General features: G+C 47.7%; 2 protein-coding genes across 2 annotated transcripts in view; both read right to left on the bottom strand.

Moving 5' to 3' along the window:
* Nucleotides 1-6,032, bottom strand: part of LOC118375281 (kinesin-like protein KIF26B) — a 91,344-nt gene extending 85,312 nt beyond the window's left edge. Inside the window, exons 1-2 of the mRNA XM_035761796.2 lie at nt 3,913-6,032; nt 3,078-3,473 (exon numbers count right to left, since the gene is read on the bottom strand). Of these exons, the coding sequence (XP_035617689.1) occupies nt 3,078-3,473; nt 3,913-3,972 (456 nt within the window). The 5' untranslated portion in view covers nt 3,973-6,032. The remainder of the gene's footprint in view (nt 1-3,077; nt 3,474-3,912) is intronic.
* Nucleotides 6,033-9,190: 3,158 nt separating this feature from the next.
* On the bottom strand, nt 9,191-18,895 carry efcab2 (EF-hand calcium binding domain 2). The gene is made up of 7 exons (XM_035761794.2): nt 18,736-18,895; nt 18,505-18,589; nt 18,286-18,358; nt 17,868-17,947; nt 12,678-12,720; nt 10,726-10,792; nt 9,191-10,004 (listed from the first exon to the last, which is right to left on the bottom strand). The coding sequence occupies exons 1-7, from the start codon at nt 18,758-18,760 to the stop codon at nt 9,886-9,888; spliced, it is 492 nt and encodes a 163-aa protein (XP_035617687.1). The 5' UTR covers nt 18,761-18,895; the 3' UTR covers nt 9,191-9,885.
* Between the last annotated feature and the right edge of the window lie 282 nt (nt 18,896-19,177).

Here is a 19,177-nt window from a genome sequence, read left to right as displayed (position 1 = left end):
CTACTTTCTGGCTGCCCAGGAAAAGTTTGTAATGTCAGTTCTATTCTCATTCTATGTGAAAGCCTTTACCTGCTGAGTGTAATTCACTGGGAGAGTGCCAAACATTCACACTATAATCTACTATAATACTATATACTGACAAGCTTGCCAATTACCACTATGTAATGGAGGCTGAGAAAGAGGTCAACTCTATCTGAACCCATACACAAACATGCACACAGGACTAAACACTGATATTCTCCCACAATCTTTAATAGGGGACCATACAAACATCCTGTACCATTTCTACTAAATAACTCAATAAAACAATGAATTGTCCTAGTCCAGATTCAGATGTTGGATAGGGGGGTTTTGTATAGGTGATGAAATTGTCCCAAACATGATGGTTTCTCCCAGTTCCACTAAGATTGTAATAGAAATCTGTTAACCCTTGGTTGTCTGTCCTGATTGGTGAGCTCCTGATCTCCATAGGCTCCAGCTGTCTGGTGCTACACAGCACCACTTGTGTCCACACTGGGGACTGCTCTATTGGCCCACCACTAACTCATCATCTGTGCACTGACCGCAGTGACTACGGTAAACAAGCACCTCTCACAGTGACCTCCTCTATTGCCATCAGACAGGTAGGGCCTTCTGTAAATACAACCATTCTGGATCTCTTGCCATCAGACAGGTAGGGCCTTCTGTAAATACAACCATTCTGGATCTATTGCCATCAGACAGGTAGGGCCTTCTGTAAATACAACCATTCTGGATCTATTGCCATCAGACAGGTAGGGCCTTCTGTAAATACAACCATTCTGGATCTCTTGCCATCAGACAGGTAGGGCCTTCTGTAGATACAACCAGCCTGGATCTCTTGCCATCAGACAGGTAGGGCCTTCTGTAGATACAACCAGCCTGGATCCCTTGTCATCAGACAGGTAGGGCATTCTGTAGATACAACCAGCCTGGATCTCTTGTCATCAGACAGGTAGGGCCTTCTGTAGATACAACCAGCCTGGATCTCTTGTCATCAGACAGGTAGGGCCTTCTGTAAATACAACCATTCTGGATCTCTTGTCATCAGACAGGTAGAGACAACTGTAGATACAACCAGCCTGGATCTCTTGCCATCAGACAGGTAGAGATAACTGTAGATACAACCACCCTAGAATTGCAGACTATGAGGCGGCAGGTAGCCTAGTGGTTAGAGTGTTGGGCCAGTAACTGAAATTTGTCTGGATCGAATCCCCGAGTTGACAAGGTAAACATCTGTGGTTCTGCACATGAACAAGGCAGTTAACCCACTGTTCACTGGTAGGCTATCAATGTAAAATAATGTTTTTTTCTTAACTGACTTGCCTAGTTAAATAAAATAATAATAATAATAATTCAATATTCGTTCTCAAATATCAGGGTAAAAACATGACAACTTTTATGTTCAGACCATGAAGGTTAGGATAGGCTGGAATGTGGAGATGGTCCAGAGAAAAGTTGAGTTTATGAGTGCTCTGCATCCACTTAGAATATACCCATTTATGAATGGGACAATTACGCACCATGGGAGTTGAACCTGATCTCATTTGTATCGGTTTTAATTGGGATCATCCCACCACTACTTCCCCTCCCCCTGCGGGCTTTTCACAGCAGTCAGGGTCATGACGCATGTCCTCTGTTCACTCTGGGTTTACAGTATGTGTACTGTGCCGGGCAGAATGCTGTTATTTGTTACCCAATAACTCCCTCCCGAAGGGGCTGCATTCATCACTCTTTAGGGCCTAGACTCTTGGCAATGCACAGAACTTGGCAAGGCCTCCTGAAATCCCCAATATGCTCAACAACAAAAACAAAAGGAAGAAAAAAAAAATCACACAATCAAGTGTAAAGGCCCATTGCGCTTCACAGAGAGAGAACCTTCTTTACGCACGAGCGCAGACACACACACACACACACCCCTGCACAGTAGAAAGATGATGTATGCCTTTCATACAGTATATTAAAAGCCCTGGCGTTCATTTATCTGGATACAGAAGGAAAGAATGGGTGGCCAAAGGGTTCTATCAAGAGAAAATAACCCATCCATGGAAACATCTAGAATGGCAATAATCCACCAGGCCTTTATTAATCCCTATCCACAACGATGTGTAATGAAGCAAATGGTACTGATGGATTTAAACTTTAGAAACAGCTGATTGAATTGTATGTACATCATCATAATCGTTTTTTTTTGGCATAATGCCAGCTATTGAACGAGCAACAGGAACAAGGCTGTTTGCCTCTGAGCTGAGCTTTTCCCCACGGGCAGCCTCTCTGGCTCTTCAGCCCAGGCACAACACAGCCTCAGCCAAACAGTATGCCTACAGTTAGATCTAGGACTATACCATTATCCAACTCACTTCTCGTTTCATGCCTCCTTCACATGGATACCAGGTTTCATGGAAACCAGGTTTCCCAAACTCAGCCGTGTGGGGCTCGACCATGTGGGGCTCTGCCCCCCCGACCGCGTGGGGCTCTGCCCCCCCGACCGCGTGGGGCTCGGCCCCCGACCGCGTGGGGCTCTGCCCCCCCGACCGCGTGGGGCTCGGCCCCCGACCGCGTGGGGCTCTGCCCCCGACCGCGTGGGGCTCGGCCTCCGACCGCGTGGGGCTCGGCCTCCGACCGCGTGGGGCTCGGCCATGTGGGGCTCGGCCATGTGGGGCTCGACCCTCGACCGCGTGGGGCTCTGCCCCCCGACCGCGTGGGGCTCGACCCCGACCGCGTGGGGCTCTGCCCCCGACCGCGTGGGGCTCGGCCCCCGACCGCGTGGGGCTCGGCCCCCGACCGCGTGGGGCTCGGCCCCCGACCGCGTGGGGCCCGGCCCCCGACCGCGTGGGGCTCGGCCCCTGACCGCGTGGGGTTCGGCCCAAGTTTTGGAAACCCTAACCCTGTCTTACACCATAGTGATGTCTTATAGTCTTTGCCTATGGGTTGCCCGTATGATGCCTATGGGTTGCCCGTATGATGCCTATGGGTCGCCCGTATGATGCCTATGGGTCGCCCGTCGCCAGATTCAGAGGCTGCTATAGCCGGGCAGCAGTGCATCTAACTCGGCTTACCTTGCTGGAGTAGGGGCCGGGAATCAGCAGCTTCAGCGCCTGCCTCTTCAGCTCTGTCAGCCGGGCGTTGCAGTTCTCACACCATATCCCCCTCTCTCTCTCAGAACCAGGGGAACTCCCGCTGCCAGAGCCGGGCGAACCTGTACCGAAACCTGGCGATCCACCCAGAGACCCGGGAGAACAGGTCCCGATCCCTGGGGATATGGTCCCGGGGGAACCAGAGAAAGAGCCCGGGGAAGAGGTGCCAGATCCTGGGGAGGGGGTGCCTGTGGAGCTAGGCATGGAGCCGACTCCCTCTGGAGCGGGTCTGCTGCTGGTCCGGGACTCCTCGTAGGCCTTTCTATACCATGTCTCCGGGGAGAAGGAGGCTGATTTTGTCGGAGAGGTGTCGGTAACCTGTGGGGAGCACCATAAAGACAATCCTACCTTTAAGGTAACATTTGATTTAAATTGAGGAGACAAACAATAACTCACTTGAAGCACAACTCGGTCCATGGTATAAGACTTTATTGACTAAATGGCAGAGATGCAAAAACCCAGGTAGGAAAGAAACAGTTTGAACAAAAATGTCTAAAAGTGTTAGCCTACAAAAACTAAAGGTGAGTGTGATCTATCTATCTGTTTACTGTTGCGTTCCCTAGCTAGCCTACCCGCTTCTCCGCAGTAGCCTAATGAATTGCCAACGGCATTCAAACCTGTAGCAAACACTATGGAATACCCTTACTGCTCTGATGGAATAAATGAGAGCTCTGCTACACTTTTCACTGTTGTTGCTGGTGTTACTGATATAATCATCCACTCCACATAAAGTAGAAAAATAGACTAGGCTACGAACCCCGTATTTTCTGCTCCTGCTGGTCACAGACCTCTCTTTGGTCCCAGACAGAGAAGTCATGCTGAAGGTGAGGGAAGGGAGGAGTGGGGAGAAAATATCTCGGTTGTTTTACACACAAGGAGACCAAATCGATGTCAATGAATTCCACGCCCCTCCGCGTGCTTCGAAATCATTAACCAATATCACGCAGATTAGATATCAATATAGCATACTGTCTCCAACCTTGAAAAACAATAACCTAACAGTGATTCCGCTCAAATGTATCCAATACGCGCAATAATTAGTTCCAATCCACGGTCTCCTGTAAAGATGTAAAATCCACAGTGAAAATGTGAACAGGTCCGCCTGTATGAGTGGGGTACAGACGGGTTTCTCTTTCTGGGTGCGACGAAATACAACAAGCAGGGCGGTAGCAGAGTGAATGCAGCCGCTGCTGCACAGGCTCAGCGTAGACAGTGCGGACGCGCGTCTGCAGCGCGGTAGAGGCAGAGGCACAGCTGTGGTATTCCTCTGACTGTCCGTGTGCCTGCCTGCAGGAGGCTCATCTGAAGCCAGAGGTGCCGACTGGAGATAGATGCTTGCGCACATCTGGCTGGGGGAGGGTGCTCTCTGCCCCTTCCTCGCTGGCAGACCAATAGTGAATCAATGCTTTGTTGACTGACACGTGCCAGCTCATTTGTCCTATGTTAACTTTTGGAGGGAGTAAATGATGACTAGAGAGGGATGTAGTAGGCCTACAACTGACGATGGTTATGGTTGCAAGATTGCATTATAAGTATCTGGTGCAGAGGTGGTATGTTCAGTTGGATCAAAAAGTTTTAGCCCTAATCAGTAACATAATTCATAAATACTCATCATCATCATCATCTGTTGAACATAATTTCTATCAGCATGTCACCTGTGCAACTATAGGAGAAAAAACGGTATATCACCTTTACTCCACACACTGAGACACATAAAAAGCTCTCCCTCGCCCCCCACTTGAAAAAAAATCGGACCATAACTCTATCGTCCTAAGTCCTGTTTACAAGCAAAAAGTCAAACAGGAAGTACCAGTCAAGTGCTCAATATGGAAGTGGTCCGATTAAGTGGATGCTAAGCTACTTGACTGTTTCACTAGCACAGGTTGGAATATGTTCCGGGTTTCATCCTATGGAATTTACCACATCGATTACCGGTGTCATTAATAAGTGCATCGACGACGTCTTCCCCACAGTGACCGTACGTACATATCCCAACCAGAAGTAATAGGCAACATCTGCACTGAGCGAAAGGCTACAGCGGCCTTTTTCAAGGAGTGGGACACTAATCCGTACGCTTATAAGAAATCCCGCTACACCCTCAGACAAACCATCAAACAGGCAATGTGGCAATACAGGACCAAGATCGAATCCTACTACACCGGCTCTGATGCTCATTTTATACCTAGGTGTCTGGTTAGACTGTAAACTCTCCTTCCAGACTCACATCAAACATATCCAATCCAAAGTTAAATCTAGAATTGGCTTCCTATTTCGCAAAACAAAGCATCCTTCACTCATGCTGCCAAACATACCCTTGTAAAACTGACCATCCTACCAATCCTCGACTTCGGCGACGTCATTTACAAAATAGCCTCCAATACCCTACTCAATAAATTGGATGCAGTCTATCACAGTGCCATCCGTTTTGTCACCAAAGCCCCATATACTACCCACCATTGCGACCTGTATGCTCTCGTTGGCTGGCCCTCGCTTCATACTGGTCGCCAAACGCCAAGACCCTGCTATGTAAAGTCCCCCCTTATCTCAGATCGCTGGTCACCATAGCAGCACCCACCTGTAGCATTCGCTCCAGCTGGTATATCTCTCTGGTCACCCCCAAAACCAATTCTTCCTCTGCTGCCAATGACTGGAACGAACTACAAAGATCTCTGAAACTGGAAACACTTATCTTCTCACTAGCTTTAAGCACCAGCTGTCAGAGCAGCTCACAGATTACTGCACCTGTACATAGCCCATCTATAATTTAGCTCAAACAACTACCTCTCTCCCTACTGTATTTATTTATTTTGCTCCTTTGCACCCTATTATTTCTATCTCTACTTTGCACATTCTTCCACTGCAAACCAACCATTCCAGGTTTTACTTGCTATATTGTATTTACTTCGCCACCATGGCCTTTTTTTCACCTTTACCTCCCTTATCTCACCTCATTTGCTCACATTGTATATAGACTTATTTTTCAACTATATTATTGACTGTATGTTTGTTTTACTCCTTGTGTAACTCTGTGTTGTTGTATGTGTCAAACTGCTTTGCTTTATCTTGGCCAGGTCGCAGTTGTAAATGAGAACTTGTTCTCAACTTGCCTAACTTGTTAAATAAAGGTCAAATAAAAACATTAAAAATAAAACCCCACCTGCGAGCTGTCCAGTGACGCAAGCCTACCAGACGAGCTAAATACCTTCTATGCTCGATTCGAGGCAAGTAACACTGAACCATGCATGCACCAGCTGTTCCGGACGACTGTGTGGTCACGCTCTCCGTAGCTGATGTGAGTAAGACCTTTAAACCGTTTAACATTCACAAGGCTGCAGGGCCAGATGGATTACAAGGACACGTACTCAGAGCATGCGCTGACCAGCTGGCAAGTGTCTTCGTCAACATTTTCAACCTCTCCCTGACGGAGTTTGTAATAACTTTGTTTCAAGCAGACCATCATAGTCCCTGTGCCCAAGAATGTCAAGGTAACCTGTCCTAATGACTATTGACCCGTAGCACTCACATCTGTAGCCATGAAATGCTTTGAAAGGCTGGTCATGACTCACAACAACACCATCATCCCAGACACCAAATCGCATACCGCCACAACACAGCCACACCAATCTCTATTGCATTCCACACTGGCCTTTCCCACCTGGACAAAAGGAATACCTACGTGAGTATGCTGTTCATTGACTACAGCTCAGCGTTTAACACCATAGTTTAGTGATGAGCTTGGAGGGCACTAAGGACCCTGGGATTAAACACCTCCCTTTGCAACTGGATCCTGGAATTCCTTGACGGGCAGCCCCATGGTGGAGAGGGTAGGCAACAACACATCCGCCACGCTGATGCTCAACACAGGGGCCCCTCAGGACGATGAGACACCCTACAGGGAGGTCAGAGATCTGGCAATGTGGTGCCAGGACAACAACCGGTCCCTCAACGGCAGCAAGACAAAGGAACTCATCGTGGACTACAGGAAACGGAGGGCCGAGCACACCCCCATTCACATCGATGTGGCTGTAGTGGAGCGGGTCGAGAGCTTCAAGTTCCTCAGTGTCCACATCACAAAGGACCTATCATGGTCCAAACACACCAACACAGTCGTGAAGAGGGCACAACAACACCTCTTCCCCCCTCAGGAGGCTGAAAGGATTTGGTATGGGCACTCAGACCCTCAAAACGTTATACAGCTGCGCCATTGAGAGCATCTTCACTGGCTGCATCACCGCTTGGTACGGCAACTGCTTGGTATCTGACCGCAAGGCGCTACAGAGGGTAGTGCGTACTGCCCAGTACATCACTGGGGCCAAGCTTCCTGACATCCAGGACCTATATACCAGACGGTGTCAGAAGAAGGCCCTAAAAATGTTCAAAGACTCCAGTCACCCAAGTAATAGACTGTTCAATATGGAAAAAGTGCAGTCTCAAAAACCATCAGGTGCTATGATGAAACTGGCTCTCAAGAGGAGCGCCACAGGAAAGGAAGACCCAGAGTTACCTCTGCTGCAGAGGATAAGTTCATTAGTTACCAGCCTCAGAAATTGCAGTCCAAATAAATGCTTCACAGAGTTTAAGTAACAGACACATCTCAACATCCACTGTTCAGAGGAGACTGCGTGAATCAGGTCATCGTGGTCGAATTGCTGCAAAGAAACCACTACTAAGGGACACCAATAAGAAGAAGAGACTTGCTTGGGCCAAGAAACACGAGCAATGGACATTAGACCGGTGGAGATCTGTCCTTTGGTCTGATTAGTCCAAATTTGAGATTTTTGGTTCCAACCACCGTGTCTTTGTGAGACAAAGAGTAGGTGAACGGATGATCTCTGCATGTGTGGTTCCCACCGTGAAGCATGGAGGAGGAGGTGTGATGGTGTTGGGGGCTTTGTTGGTGACACTGTCAGTGATCAATTTAGAATTCAATGCACACTTAACCAGCACGGCTACCACAGCATTCTACAGCGATATGCCATCCCATCTGGTTTGCACTTAGTGGGACTATCATTTGTTTATCAACAGGACATTGACCCAACACACCTCCAGGCTAAGGGCTATTTGACCAAGAAGGAGAGGGATTGAGTGCTGTATCAGATGACTTGGCCTCCACAATCACCTGACCTCAACCCAATTGAGATGATTTGGGATGAGTTGGACCGCAGAGTGAAGTAAAAGCAGCCTACACGTGCTCAGCATATGTGGGAACTCCTTCAATACTGTTGGAAAAGCATTCTAGGTGAAGCTGGTTGAGAGAATGCCAAGAGTGTGCCAAGCTGTCATCAAGGCACAGGGTGGCTACTTTGAAGAATCTAAAATAGAAAATATATTTGCATTTGTTAAACACTTTTTTGGTTACTTATTTCATAGTTTAAAAAATATATATACATATATTTAACTTTTATTTAACTAGGCAAGTCAGTTAATAACAAATTCTTATTTACAATGACGGCCTACACCGGCCAAACCCGGGCGGCGCTGGGCCAATTGTGGGCCGCCCTATGGGACTCCCAATCACACCAATTGTGATACAGCCTGGATTCGAACCAGGGTGTCTGTAGTGATGCCTCTAACACTGAGATGCAGTGCCTTAGACCGCTGCGCCAAATAGTAAAAAATAAAGAAAAACATTGAATGAGTAGGTGTGTCCAAAGTAGAGACTGGTACTGTATATATCTATATTCTTTTGCTCATCTTTTCGTACTTTTTAACTTGGCATTGTTGGGAAAGAGCTCTTAAAGTAAGCATTTCACAGTTAACTCGACACCTGTTGTATTCAGCGAGTGTGACAAATAAAATTGGATCGTCATCATCATCACCACCACCACAGAAACAAGGTTTGTCTATGCAATAAGCTATTGGATCACTCCTTGGAGAGGTTTTACTCCGAACACAACAATTGAATTTGTGTTCTTTTCATGAATATCCTCATTCAATTAATCTGTGCTTCACATTCCGATGATTATGCACATAAGGTGGTGTGGTGGTGATGGTATCGTGAATGAAAACATATTGCTGCAACGATTTATACAGCGTGGTGTTGCATGTTGTTTATGGATACACAGCGCCATCTGGTTTCACTGCATGGCATAGCACAACAGAGGGAGAATATTTGGCAATAAACCCATGCATGGTCTAGTTACAGGCCTGGCCATGCAGGTCTAGTTACAGGCCTGGCCATGCAGGTCTAGTTACATGGCTGGCCATGCAGGTCTAGTTACAGGCCTGGCCATGCAGGTCTCGTTACAGGCCTGGCCATGCAGGTCTAGTTACAGGCCTGGGTAATTCCAGTCTTCTGGGGCCTGATTGGTGTCACACTTCTCCCTATCCCTAGCAAACACACCTGATTTAAACTAATTGCATTTTTATCTGAAGATCATGATTAGTCGATTATTGGAGTCAGGTGTGTCAGCTAGTGCTGGGGCAAAAGTGTGACACCAATTAGGCCCCTGAAGACTGGAGTTGGCCAGGCCTCTAGCACAACAGTGGGAGATGTACAATATTTGGCAATAAGCCCAAAAATGACACTGCAAACATTAACAATACCACATTATATTCTGTATTAGACTATAATAATATAACAATTATGCAAGACAACGTTACATTTGTCATTACTTCCAGCAGGAATGTCTATGTGTGTGTGTGTGTGTGTGTGTGTGTGTGTGTGTGTGTGTGTGTGTGTGTGTGTGTGTGTGTGTGTGTGTGTGTGTGTGTGTGTGTGATTGAGAGTCTATCTGGGGTCATCCACGGACATCATGCTAACAAAGTCTTTGTAGAAGATGAGGTTCTTGTCAGGGTCCATTGCAGCTGACAACATCTCCTCCATCTCTTCCTGGGTGAAGGGCTCTCCTGCAGAGAGGGACACATACCCACAATAGATCTTTGTCGATCCATTATAGAGACAACCAACACAGCACCACACACACACACACACACACACACACACAGCCACACACACAGCCACACACACAGCCACACACACACACACACACACACACACACACACACACACACACACACACACACACACGGTCAACCACAGAGAAGCACCCCTGGAGAAGTTTAGGGTGTGCCTTGCTCAAGGGAACAACAGTAGGTGGCCCCTGAGGTATTGATGGCAGTTGCCAGACTGCCTTTATAACCTCAAGGCTATTTCCACCCACTAGCAGGGTTTCTCAAGGTTGATTCTGAGGAACCATTATATGCTGCATGTCACTCCAGCTGAGCATCCATTACATACTAATAAGTCATAAGTACATATGCTAGGTCCAAGGGAGCCAACACACTGGAAACTGGTAAGAATGAAGACTAAAGTCAACATAATAGACTTTATATATCTCCCAGTATTGTTGTTCTGGGAGATATATAATCATATAATGCTTGTAGAGTGGATTGTTATCTGTCAGTGTCTGTCTGTCCAAACCTTGGACCACTAGAGGGCGTAATATCATCTTGCCTGACACAAAGCCCACATAAATGTTAATAAGCAGTGACAAGATGTGATATATTTGTGACTTCAGGCCAATGATTCTGTGGTTTTATGTACAGCTCTATGTTGCTTTCATCTTACCTTCCTGTGTCATGTACTTTGTGAGCTCCTCCAGTTCCAAATGTCCCTTTTTCTGCTTATCTAGAACCTGCAAATTTTAGATGTTAGAGGGAAACCAAGGTATGATCCTATACCGTCTGCAATAACCCAAGATTACCTATACAGGCTGCAATAGAGAGAACCCAAGGTAACCTATACAGTCGTGGCCAAAAGTTTTGAGAATGGCACAAATATACATTTTCAAAGTCTGCTGCCTCAGTTGGTATGATGGCAATTTGCATATACTCCAGAATGTTATGAAGAGTGATCAGATGAATTGCAATTAATTGCAAGTCCCTCTTTGCCATGCAAATGAACTGAATCCCCCAAAAACATTTCCACTGCATTTCAGCCCTGCCACAAAAAGACCAGCTGACATCATGTCAGTGATTCTCTCGTTAACACAGGTGTGAGTGTTGATGAGGACATGGCTGGAGATCACTCTGTCATGCTGATTGAGTTCGAATAACAGACTGGAAGCTTCAAAAGGAGGGTGGTGCTTGGAATCATTGTTCTTCCTCTGTCAACCATGGTTACCTGCAAGGAAACACGTGCAGTCATCATTGCTTTGCACAAAAAGGGCTTCAAAGGCAAGGATATTGCTGCCAGTAAGATTGCACCTAATCAACCATTTATCGGATCATCAAAAACTTCAAGGAGAGCAGTTCAATTGTTGTGAAGAAGGCTTCAGGGCGCCCAAGAAAGTCCAGCAAGCGCCAGAACCGTCTCCTAAAGTTGATTCAGCTGCGGGATCGGGGCACCACCAGTACAGAGCTTGCTCAGGAATGGCAGCAGGCAGGTGTGAGTGCATCTGCACGCACAGTGAGGCAAAGACTTTTGGAAGATGTCCTGGTGTCAAGAAGGGCAGCAAAGAAACCACTTCTCTCCAGGAAAAACATCAGGGACAGGCTGATATTCTGCAAAAGGTACAGGGATTGGACTGCTGAGGACTGGGATAAAGTCATTTTCTCTGATGAATCCCCTTTCTGATTGTTTGGGGCATCTGGAAAAAAAGCTTGTCAGTCAACAGTAAAGCATCCTGAGACCATTCATGTGTGGGGTTGCCTCTCAGCCAAGGGAGTGGGCTCACTCACAATTTTGCCGAAGAACACAGCCATGAATAAAGAACGGTACCAACACATCCTCTGAGAGCAACTTCTCCCAACCATCCAGGAACAGTTTGGTTACAAACAATGCCTTTTCCAGCATGATGGAGCACCTTGCCATAAGGCAGAAGTGATAACTAAGTGGCTCAGGGAACAAAACATTGATATTTTGGGTCCATGGCCAGGAAACTCCCCAGACCTTAATCCCATTGAGAACGTGTGGTCAATCCTCAAGAGGCGGGTGGACAAACAAAAACCCACAAAGCCTGACAAACTACAAGCATTGATTATGCAAGAATGGGCTGCCATCAGTCAGGATGTTGCCCAGAAGTTAATTGACAGCATGCCAGGGAGGATTGCAGAGGTCTTGAAAAAGAAGGGTCAACACTGCAAATATTGACTTCATGTAATTGTCAATAAAAGCCTTTGGCACGTATGAAATGCTTGTAATTATACTTCAGTATTCCATAGTAACATCTGACAAAAAATATCTAAAGACACTGAAGCAGCAAACTTTGTGGAAATTAATATTTGTAACATTCTCAAAACCTTTGGCCACAACTGTACAGTCTGCAGGGAATTAACCCAATATGATCTATACAGTCTGCAATTGAGGGAATTAACCCAATATTATCTATACAGTCTGTAATAGAGAGAATTAATCCAAGATAATCTATACAGTCTGCAATAGAGGGAATTAACCCAAGATTATCTATACAGTCTGCAATTGAGAGAATTAATCCAAGATAATCTATACAGTCTGCAATAGAGGGAATTAATCCAAGATAACCAACACACTCTACATACAGAATGTATACAGTCCATTACCTCAAAGGCCTGGAGCATCAGGTCCTCTGGGATGGGCCGGAACCTGCAGAGTACACACACACACACACAGATAAGAAGTTACAGAACACACACACCTTTTACACACACACATACAATCTCATATAGAACATTACTGCAAGTAAGTCAACTATATCAATCATAGTATGTTTGTATAAGGTGCTGCCAACAGAGATTTTATCTACAACTGAGACCAGGCAGGAACAGGTTAGGGTCATTATGCGTGTTTTATCAGGGAGTTACGACTACCTCTTATATTAGCTATACGTCCACCTTCTGGACACACCTACTCTGTCTGTATTTGGAGTAGGATTTAGTTGCCCCCTACACTCTGTGGTAATCCGGGAGGTCTACCCTGTGGGTTGGTGATCGAGGGGAGGTACGTGCCGCGACGTTGGCTCCCTGTGCTGGGAGTACACGGTCTGGGTACCCCGACGCTGACGGTCCCAAGTAGAGATAATTAGGAGAGAATGCCAACCAGCTGTGCAGACCACATAAAGGGAGCACCGTGGCACACCGCGAGGGAGACAGAGAGAGAGGAGCCAAATTTGAGAAGGGACAAACCTAGGTTATTTTGTTGTTATGTTAATGTTGTTGCCTAGTAAAGTAATGTTTTCTGACTAGAACCTCCCTGTCTCTGTGTTCATCTCTGCACGCTCAACCCAACATCCCACGGTTTACCACACATGGTGGAGAATACGGGCACCTCAGTAGCTTTGGGTGCCATGGCGTGGAGCGTACGGAGATTGCCATGGAGGAACTGGTAGCTCAGTTTATACTCAGCCAACAGAAGCAACAGGCTTTCCAGAAGCCAGTGCTGGAGGAGCAGCACCAACCAAACAGACTGGTAGCAGAGATAGCCTAGTTGAAGGGCTCAGGAGTCTGGTCCAAATCAGTTTCTGGCGAAGTAAATGGAGGACAATGACTTGGAGACGTTTTTGTGCACCCTCGAGAGGACGGCACAGAGGGAAGGGTGGCCCAAGCCCGAGTGGGCCAGCCTTTTGGCACCCTATCTCTACGGGAAGGCCCAGAAGGCCTACTTCGACTTGAACGCCGACCAGGCAGCAAATTATGAGAGACTCAAACGTGAGATTCTGAGCCATTATTCATCCTCGCACGCCGTGTACAACTGGTCCATGACTGGGCCTTTGACTCCACCATCTCCCCTGCGCTCAGATGAGCGACCTGGTGCGCCTGACCAAGGGATTGCTACTGACCAACCGTTCCTCCCGACAATCGATAAGGTAACTTCGGGCCCTCCCCTGCTAGTTGAGGAAGGCGACGAACCCCCAGAGCCTGGAGGAATTGCGGACTGCGGTGGAAACCCACCAGAACACCCAGGACCTGCTGAAAGGTGCCCGGGCGGAGAGAGTGGACGCAGGGAGGGGGAAGAAAAAAAACAGAGAGGCGAGGGGCTGAATGGGGTCCGTACGGAACCAGCCAAAGCTGCGAAGCGGGAGGTCAACCCGAACCGATGACGACATCCACTGCTGGACCTAGATCAGAGGCGCTGCTATGAGCACGGCAAGCCAGAAGACATCGCATGGAGCTTCCCTGGCCAGGAGGAGTCCATGTCCTCCGCATCCCCCAGCTCCGGGTTAAGCGGGATGGCGAGTTGTGTCACGTCCTGTTGGGCGCACACCGAGACGGCCCCAACGATGGTTCCAGTATGAATCGATGGCGTCGACACCAGCGCTCTGCTGGTGACCCAGGCCCAACCGCAGTGGCTCACACGAGAGGGAAAAGACGAACCGGGGGGTGAGGAGATGACAGTGTCCTGTATACATGCACACGAAGAGGTACCCAACATTGCCGGTGCGGGTAACCACCCCAAGGGGGAGTGTCAGATGCGCGTGGGGGCTGTTCCTAACCTGCCCCTGCCCATTCTCGGTAGAGATTGCCCTCTCTTCCAGACACTGTGGAGGAGGGACCTGGGGAGGTGTGTGCAAGGTAGGCAGGAGAGGAAAAGGGATGGTCATCTGCGCAATCCACTCCCCGCCACGAGAGGTGTCCACCGGGCCCGAGTCGGACCAGGAGGAGGGAGATGACCCAACGCCGGGAAGCGAGCCGTCGTCCGAGGAGGACCTCTGGCAGCACTTTATGGAGGTGGAGGCACTCGACGGACCGACTGACAAGGGAATCCTCACAGGCCAGTTCAGAACAGCCCAGTTAGAAGACCTCAACCTCCAGAACACGAGGGGCCAGGTGATTGTGGTGGACGGCATGCAATATATTACCCGGGGTAACTGAGTGGCGCTACCCCCACTTCGACATCAAGCATAATTTATTGTATCAGGTAGTAAAGCACAATGGGGAGACAAAAGGAGCTCTTCCAATTATTCTTACGGTGGTATTCCGGAGGAAGAAGATCATCGAGAGAGTCAGGAGGAACTGGGACAAGCTGCTGCCCCACCTGATGTTCTTGTGAGCGAGGTACCCCAAATGTCCACTTCTCCCCCTTTGAGCTCTTGTATGGCCGTCGGCCCCGCGGACTGCTGGACCTAGCCAAGGAGGTCTGGGAGGAACAACCGACCCCCCTTCGCAGTGTGGTGGAAAACATGGAGGAGATAAGGGAGAGGATGACGGTGATTTGGCCAGTGGTGAGGGAGCACATGGCCCAGGTGCAACGTACCCAGGAGTGTGTATACAACCAGGGGGCCCAACAACGAGAGTTCCACCCAGGTGAGAAGGTCTTGGTGCTGATCCCCACAACAGAGAGCAAATACCTGGCTACTTGGCATAGGCCCTACGACATCATGGAGCAGGTAGGAGACATCAATTATAAGGTCCGCCAACCGGGGCGGAGAAAACCCCTTCAGCTTTACCATGTGAACCTACTGAAGAAGTGGCATGAACGAGAGGCGCTGTGCTCAATGTGGACCCAGCCACAGCAGAACCCGCCCTCGCTCAAAGTTTCCATGGGGAAAGACCTCAGCCCAACCTAACAGCAAGCGCTTTGAGAGTTGGTCCAGCGGAATACGGCCATGTTCTCCAAGGTCCCAGCCGCACGGATCTCGTGGAACATCATATCCACACACGTCCGGGAGAAAAAGTGTGTGAACAGCCATGCTGGATACCAAAATCCCGGAGGGCAGCGGTCCAGTGGGAAGTGATGACAATGATAGAGATGGGGGTACTGGAGGAGTCCCACAGTGAGTGGTCTAGTCCTATGGTGCTGGTACCAAAACCAGACGGAACCGTCCACTTCTGCAACAACTTCCGGGGCCTGAACGAGATCAGTGAATTCAGCGCCTAAAAATAATAACAAAATCAACCAAGAGGCAGGTGAAGTCGTTCCTGGGGTTAGCAGGCTACTACAGTCGGTTTGTACCTAACTTTGCCGCAATAGCTTCTCCCCTCACAGACATAACGAAGGCACACCTACCCCAGACGGTGCGATGGACGAAAGACACAGAGACGGCATTCCAGGCCCTGAAGGACACGCTATGTTCACCCACGGTACAGACCTCCTGGTCCAGACAGACGCGTCTGAAACTGTAGGGGCCGCCGTCTTGTCCTTAGAGCAGGAAGGTGAGGAGCACCCTATCATGTATATCAGCAGGAAGCTCCTCCCGAGGGAGAAGTACTCGATTGTCGAGAAGGAGTGCCTCGTCGTGAAGTGGGCGCTGGACACCTTCAAGTATAACCCCCTGGGAGGAAGTTCACCCTGATTACTGACCATGCCCCCCTTGTGTGGATGGCAAGCAGTAAGGACACAAATGATCGCGTCACCTGCTGGTTTCTGTCATTACAGCATTTCTCTTTCTCTATCATCCACAGGTAGGGGGGACAGCACGGCAATGCGGACACCCTCACCACGGGGGATGCAAACCTAGCCCTGAGCACACCTCTCTCCCAGTCAGGGCTAAGGGAGAGGGCGGTGTGCGGTATCCCGGAAGTCTACCCCGGGGGTTGGTGATAGAGGGGAGGTCCGTTCCGCGACATTGGCTCCCTCTGCTGGGAATACACGGGCTGGGCACCCCGACGCTGATGGCCCCAAGTAGAGGTAATTAGGGGAGAGTGCCAACCAGTCTGTAACGATTGTCTTTGGGTGAAAGAGAGGAGGACCAAGATGCAGCGTGATGATAATCCATATTTAATGGGAATACTTAAACACCGAACAAAAACAACAAACCGACAAAAATAATGAAGACGAAACAGTCCCGTAACGTGAACACTGAAACAGGAACAATCACCCACAAAATACCCACAGAATATGGCTGCCTAAATATGGTTCCCAATCAGAGACAACGATAGACAGCTGCCTCTAATTGAGAACCAATCTAGGCAACCATAGACGTACAAAAACACCCAGATAGGAAAACACCCCCATAAACATATAAAACCCCTAGACAAGCTTAAACACATACATCACCCATGTCACACCCTGACCTAACCAAAATAACAAAGAAAACAAAGAATACTTAGGTCAGGGTGTGACACAGTCATGCAGGCCACATAAAGGGAGCACTGTGGCACACTGCGAGGGAGACAGAGAGAAAGGCACGGAACCGAATCTGAGAAGAAGGACCAAGCCAAACTTAAGTTATTTTGTAATGTTTATTTTGTTGCCTAGTAAAGTAATGTTTTCTGCCTAGAACCTCCCTGTCTCTGTGTTCATCTCTGCACGCTCAACCCAACATCCCACGGTTTACCACAACTCTTTAAAGAAAGGTGCTATCTAGAACCTAAAATGGTTCTTCAGCTGTCCCCATAGGAAAACCCTTTAAAGAACCATTGTTGGTTCCATATAGAATCCTTTCCACTGAAGGTTCTACATGGAACCCAAAATGGTTCTACCTGGAACCCAAAATGGTTCTACCTGGAATCAAAAAGGGTTCTCCTATGGGAACAGCAAAGGACCCTTTTGGAACCATTTTTTCTTAGAGTGTAGACACTGATCTAAGCTAAGTGTTCTTACAGGTAGCAACAGAGGCAGTGTTTCCAGAAAAACCTACTGCACCAGTTCTAGGAATTCCTAGAAACTACCCAGACAGCCAGACAAGTCAAGTAAAGTCAGATCCTCCAGTTTGTCTCTGTCTGTCTGAGATCAATGTGTTTCAACTGATTTTATGTCTCTCTACCTCTCCCGCTCTCTCTCCTGTGTTCTTACATTATCTGACACAGCCCCATCAGGCAGACTCTGTGCATGCCTCTTTCCAATGTTCTTACTTGCGCTCCATTAGAACCTTGGTCATGGTGGGGAGGAACTTCTCAAAGCGGATGTATCCTGTCGGCTCCTCCTCCTCAATCTAGGGGAAGAGTTTGTTCACAAATATTATGGTCTGAAATTGTAGCAAAATTTCTGGGGAATTTACTATATGTGAGTGTTGGTCCTTTTTTAAAACTTCTACATTACGTGATTGTCCCCTGGCTTCTAACGCCCTTCTACCTTTGCATTTGTTCTTTGAGAAAACAGAGTAAAACCAGCCATACCTGTTTAGTTAAATATGTCCCATTGTTGTCCTCTCTATGTTCATGTACATATGCACGGTTGACTGTAAGCCGCTTTGGATAAAAGCATCTGCTAAATGACATACTGTATACTATTATTATGTTATTATGTCTCTGATCAAAAGGATGCCCTTACCTCTGCTATGACGTCATGTAGCTCCCCTTCGTTAGGGAAGCAGCCTAAGGAGCGGATGATAGTGCCTATCTCCCTTTGACAGAAGCACAGCACCGGAGTGAAAACATCACCACCATATAATGCAACACTGTATAAACCTAAATCAGTGTGGTAAGCCTATTTAGTATCATGTCTGTTGTAAGCCTGTCTAAGTGGGCCTGACTATATCATTCTGCTCACCTAACATCCACTGTCTTGTTGAACTCGTGGTCAAACACATCAAAAGCAGCGCGGATCTTCTTGTGGACCTCCGATACTATGGCCTCTACGACAGCAAATACAACAGACAAATCAAAAGCCCGTCGTTAGCTGAAACTAGTGCCACCTTTCAAATGTATCTCAAATTAGCTGTATCTACAAGTTAAAGCGATAAAACAACTATTTAAATAGATTTTGAAGCCCATTTCATACCTGCGCTTTCCTTGTCTTCCGCCATTTTCTTTGTTTACTGTTGTTGCTAGGAGACCATATATAGCTTTTGATTGGCAGGACCACTATAAACTAGTGCAGGACTCAACGTTTGGGAAAGTTCCAGTAGACACTTGTAAAATAGAACTGGCCATGGCTCTCCAATGTAGACCAAGCAATCTGTTGGCTCTATTCAAGGCATTTCTATCATTATCGTTCGACAACGTTTGGCAACTGGCCATAGTTGATTTTAGCAGTCAGAGATATAAATGGCCAGAGATAAGGTTCTGACCACACTGACAGTGAATGTCAATTCATGGGTTCTAATGTCTCATTTATAAAACAAGTGTATATTTATGTTGCACGGTCCAAAGCAAGACTTCTTTGGATGCGTAACGAATTGAGAAAAATATTCTCTTCATATGGTCAATAATGACGGTAGACT

This window comes from Oncorhynchus keta, chromosome 29, assembly GCF_023373465.1.
Source record: "Oncorhynchus keta strain PuntledgeMale-10-30-2019 chromosome 29, Oket_V2, whole genome shotgun sequence".
NCBI classification, from domain to species: Eukaryota; Metazoa; Chordata; class Actinopteri; order Salmoniformes; family Salmonidae; genus Oncorhynchus; species Oncorhynchus keta.
Note: the sequence above shows the minus strand (reverse complement) of the source record. Positions and strands in the feature narration are given on the sequence as shown.

What these genes read in the sequence shown, in the direction of transcription:
- efcab2 (XM_035761794.2), bottom strand. Translation starts at nt 18,760, where the DNA reads ATGGCGGAAGACAAGGAAAGCGCAG. An exon ending in TGATGCTCCAGGCCTTTGAG is followed by an intron (nt 10,793 to 12,677) that starts GTAATGGACTGT and finishes TAAAATTTGCAG; the next exon opens with GTTCTAGATAAGCAGAAAAA. An exon ending in AAAGTACATGACACAGGAAG is followed by an intron (nt 10,005 to 10,725) that starts GTAAGATGAAAG and finishes CCCTCTCTGCAG; the next exon opens with GAGAGCCCTTCACCCAGGAA.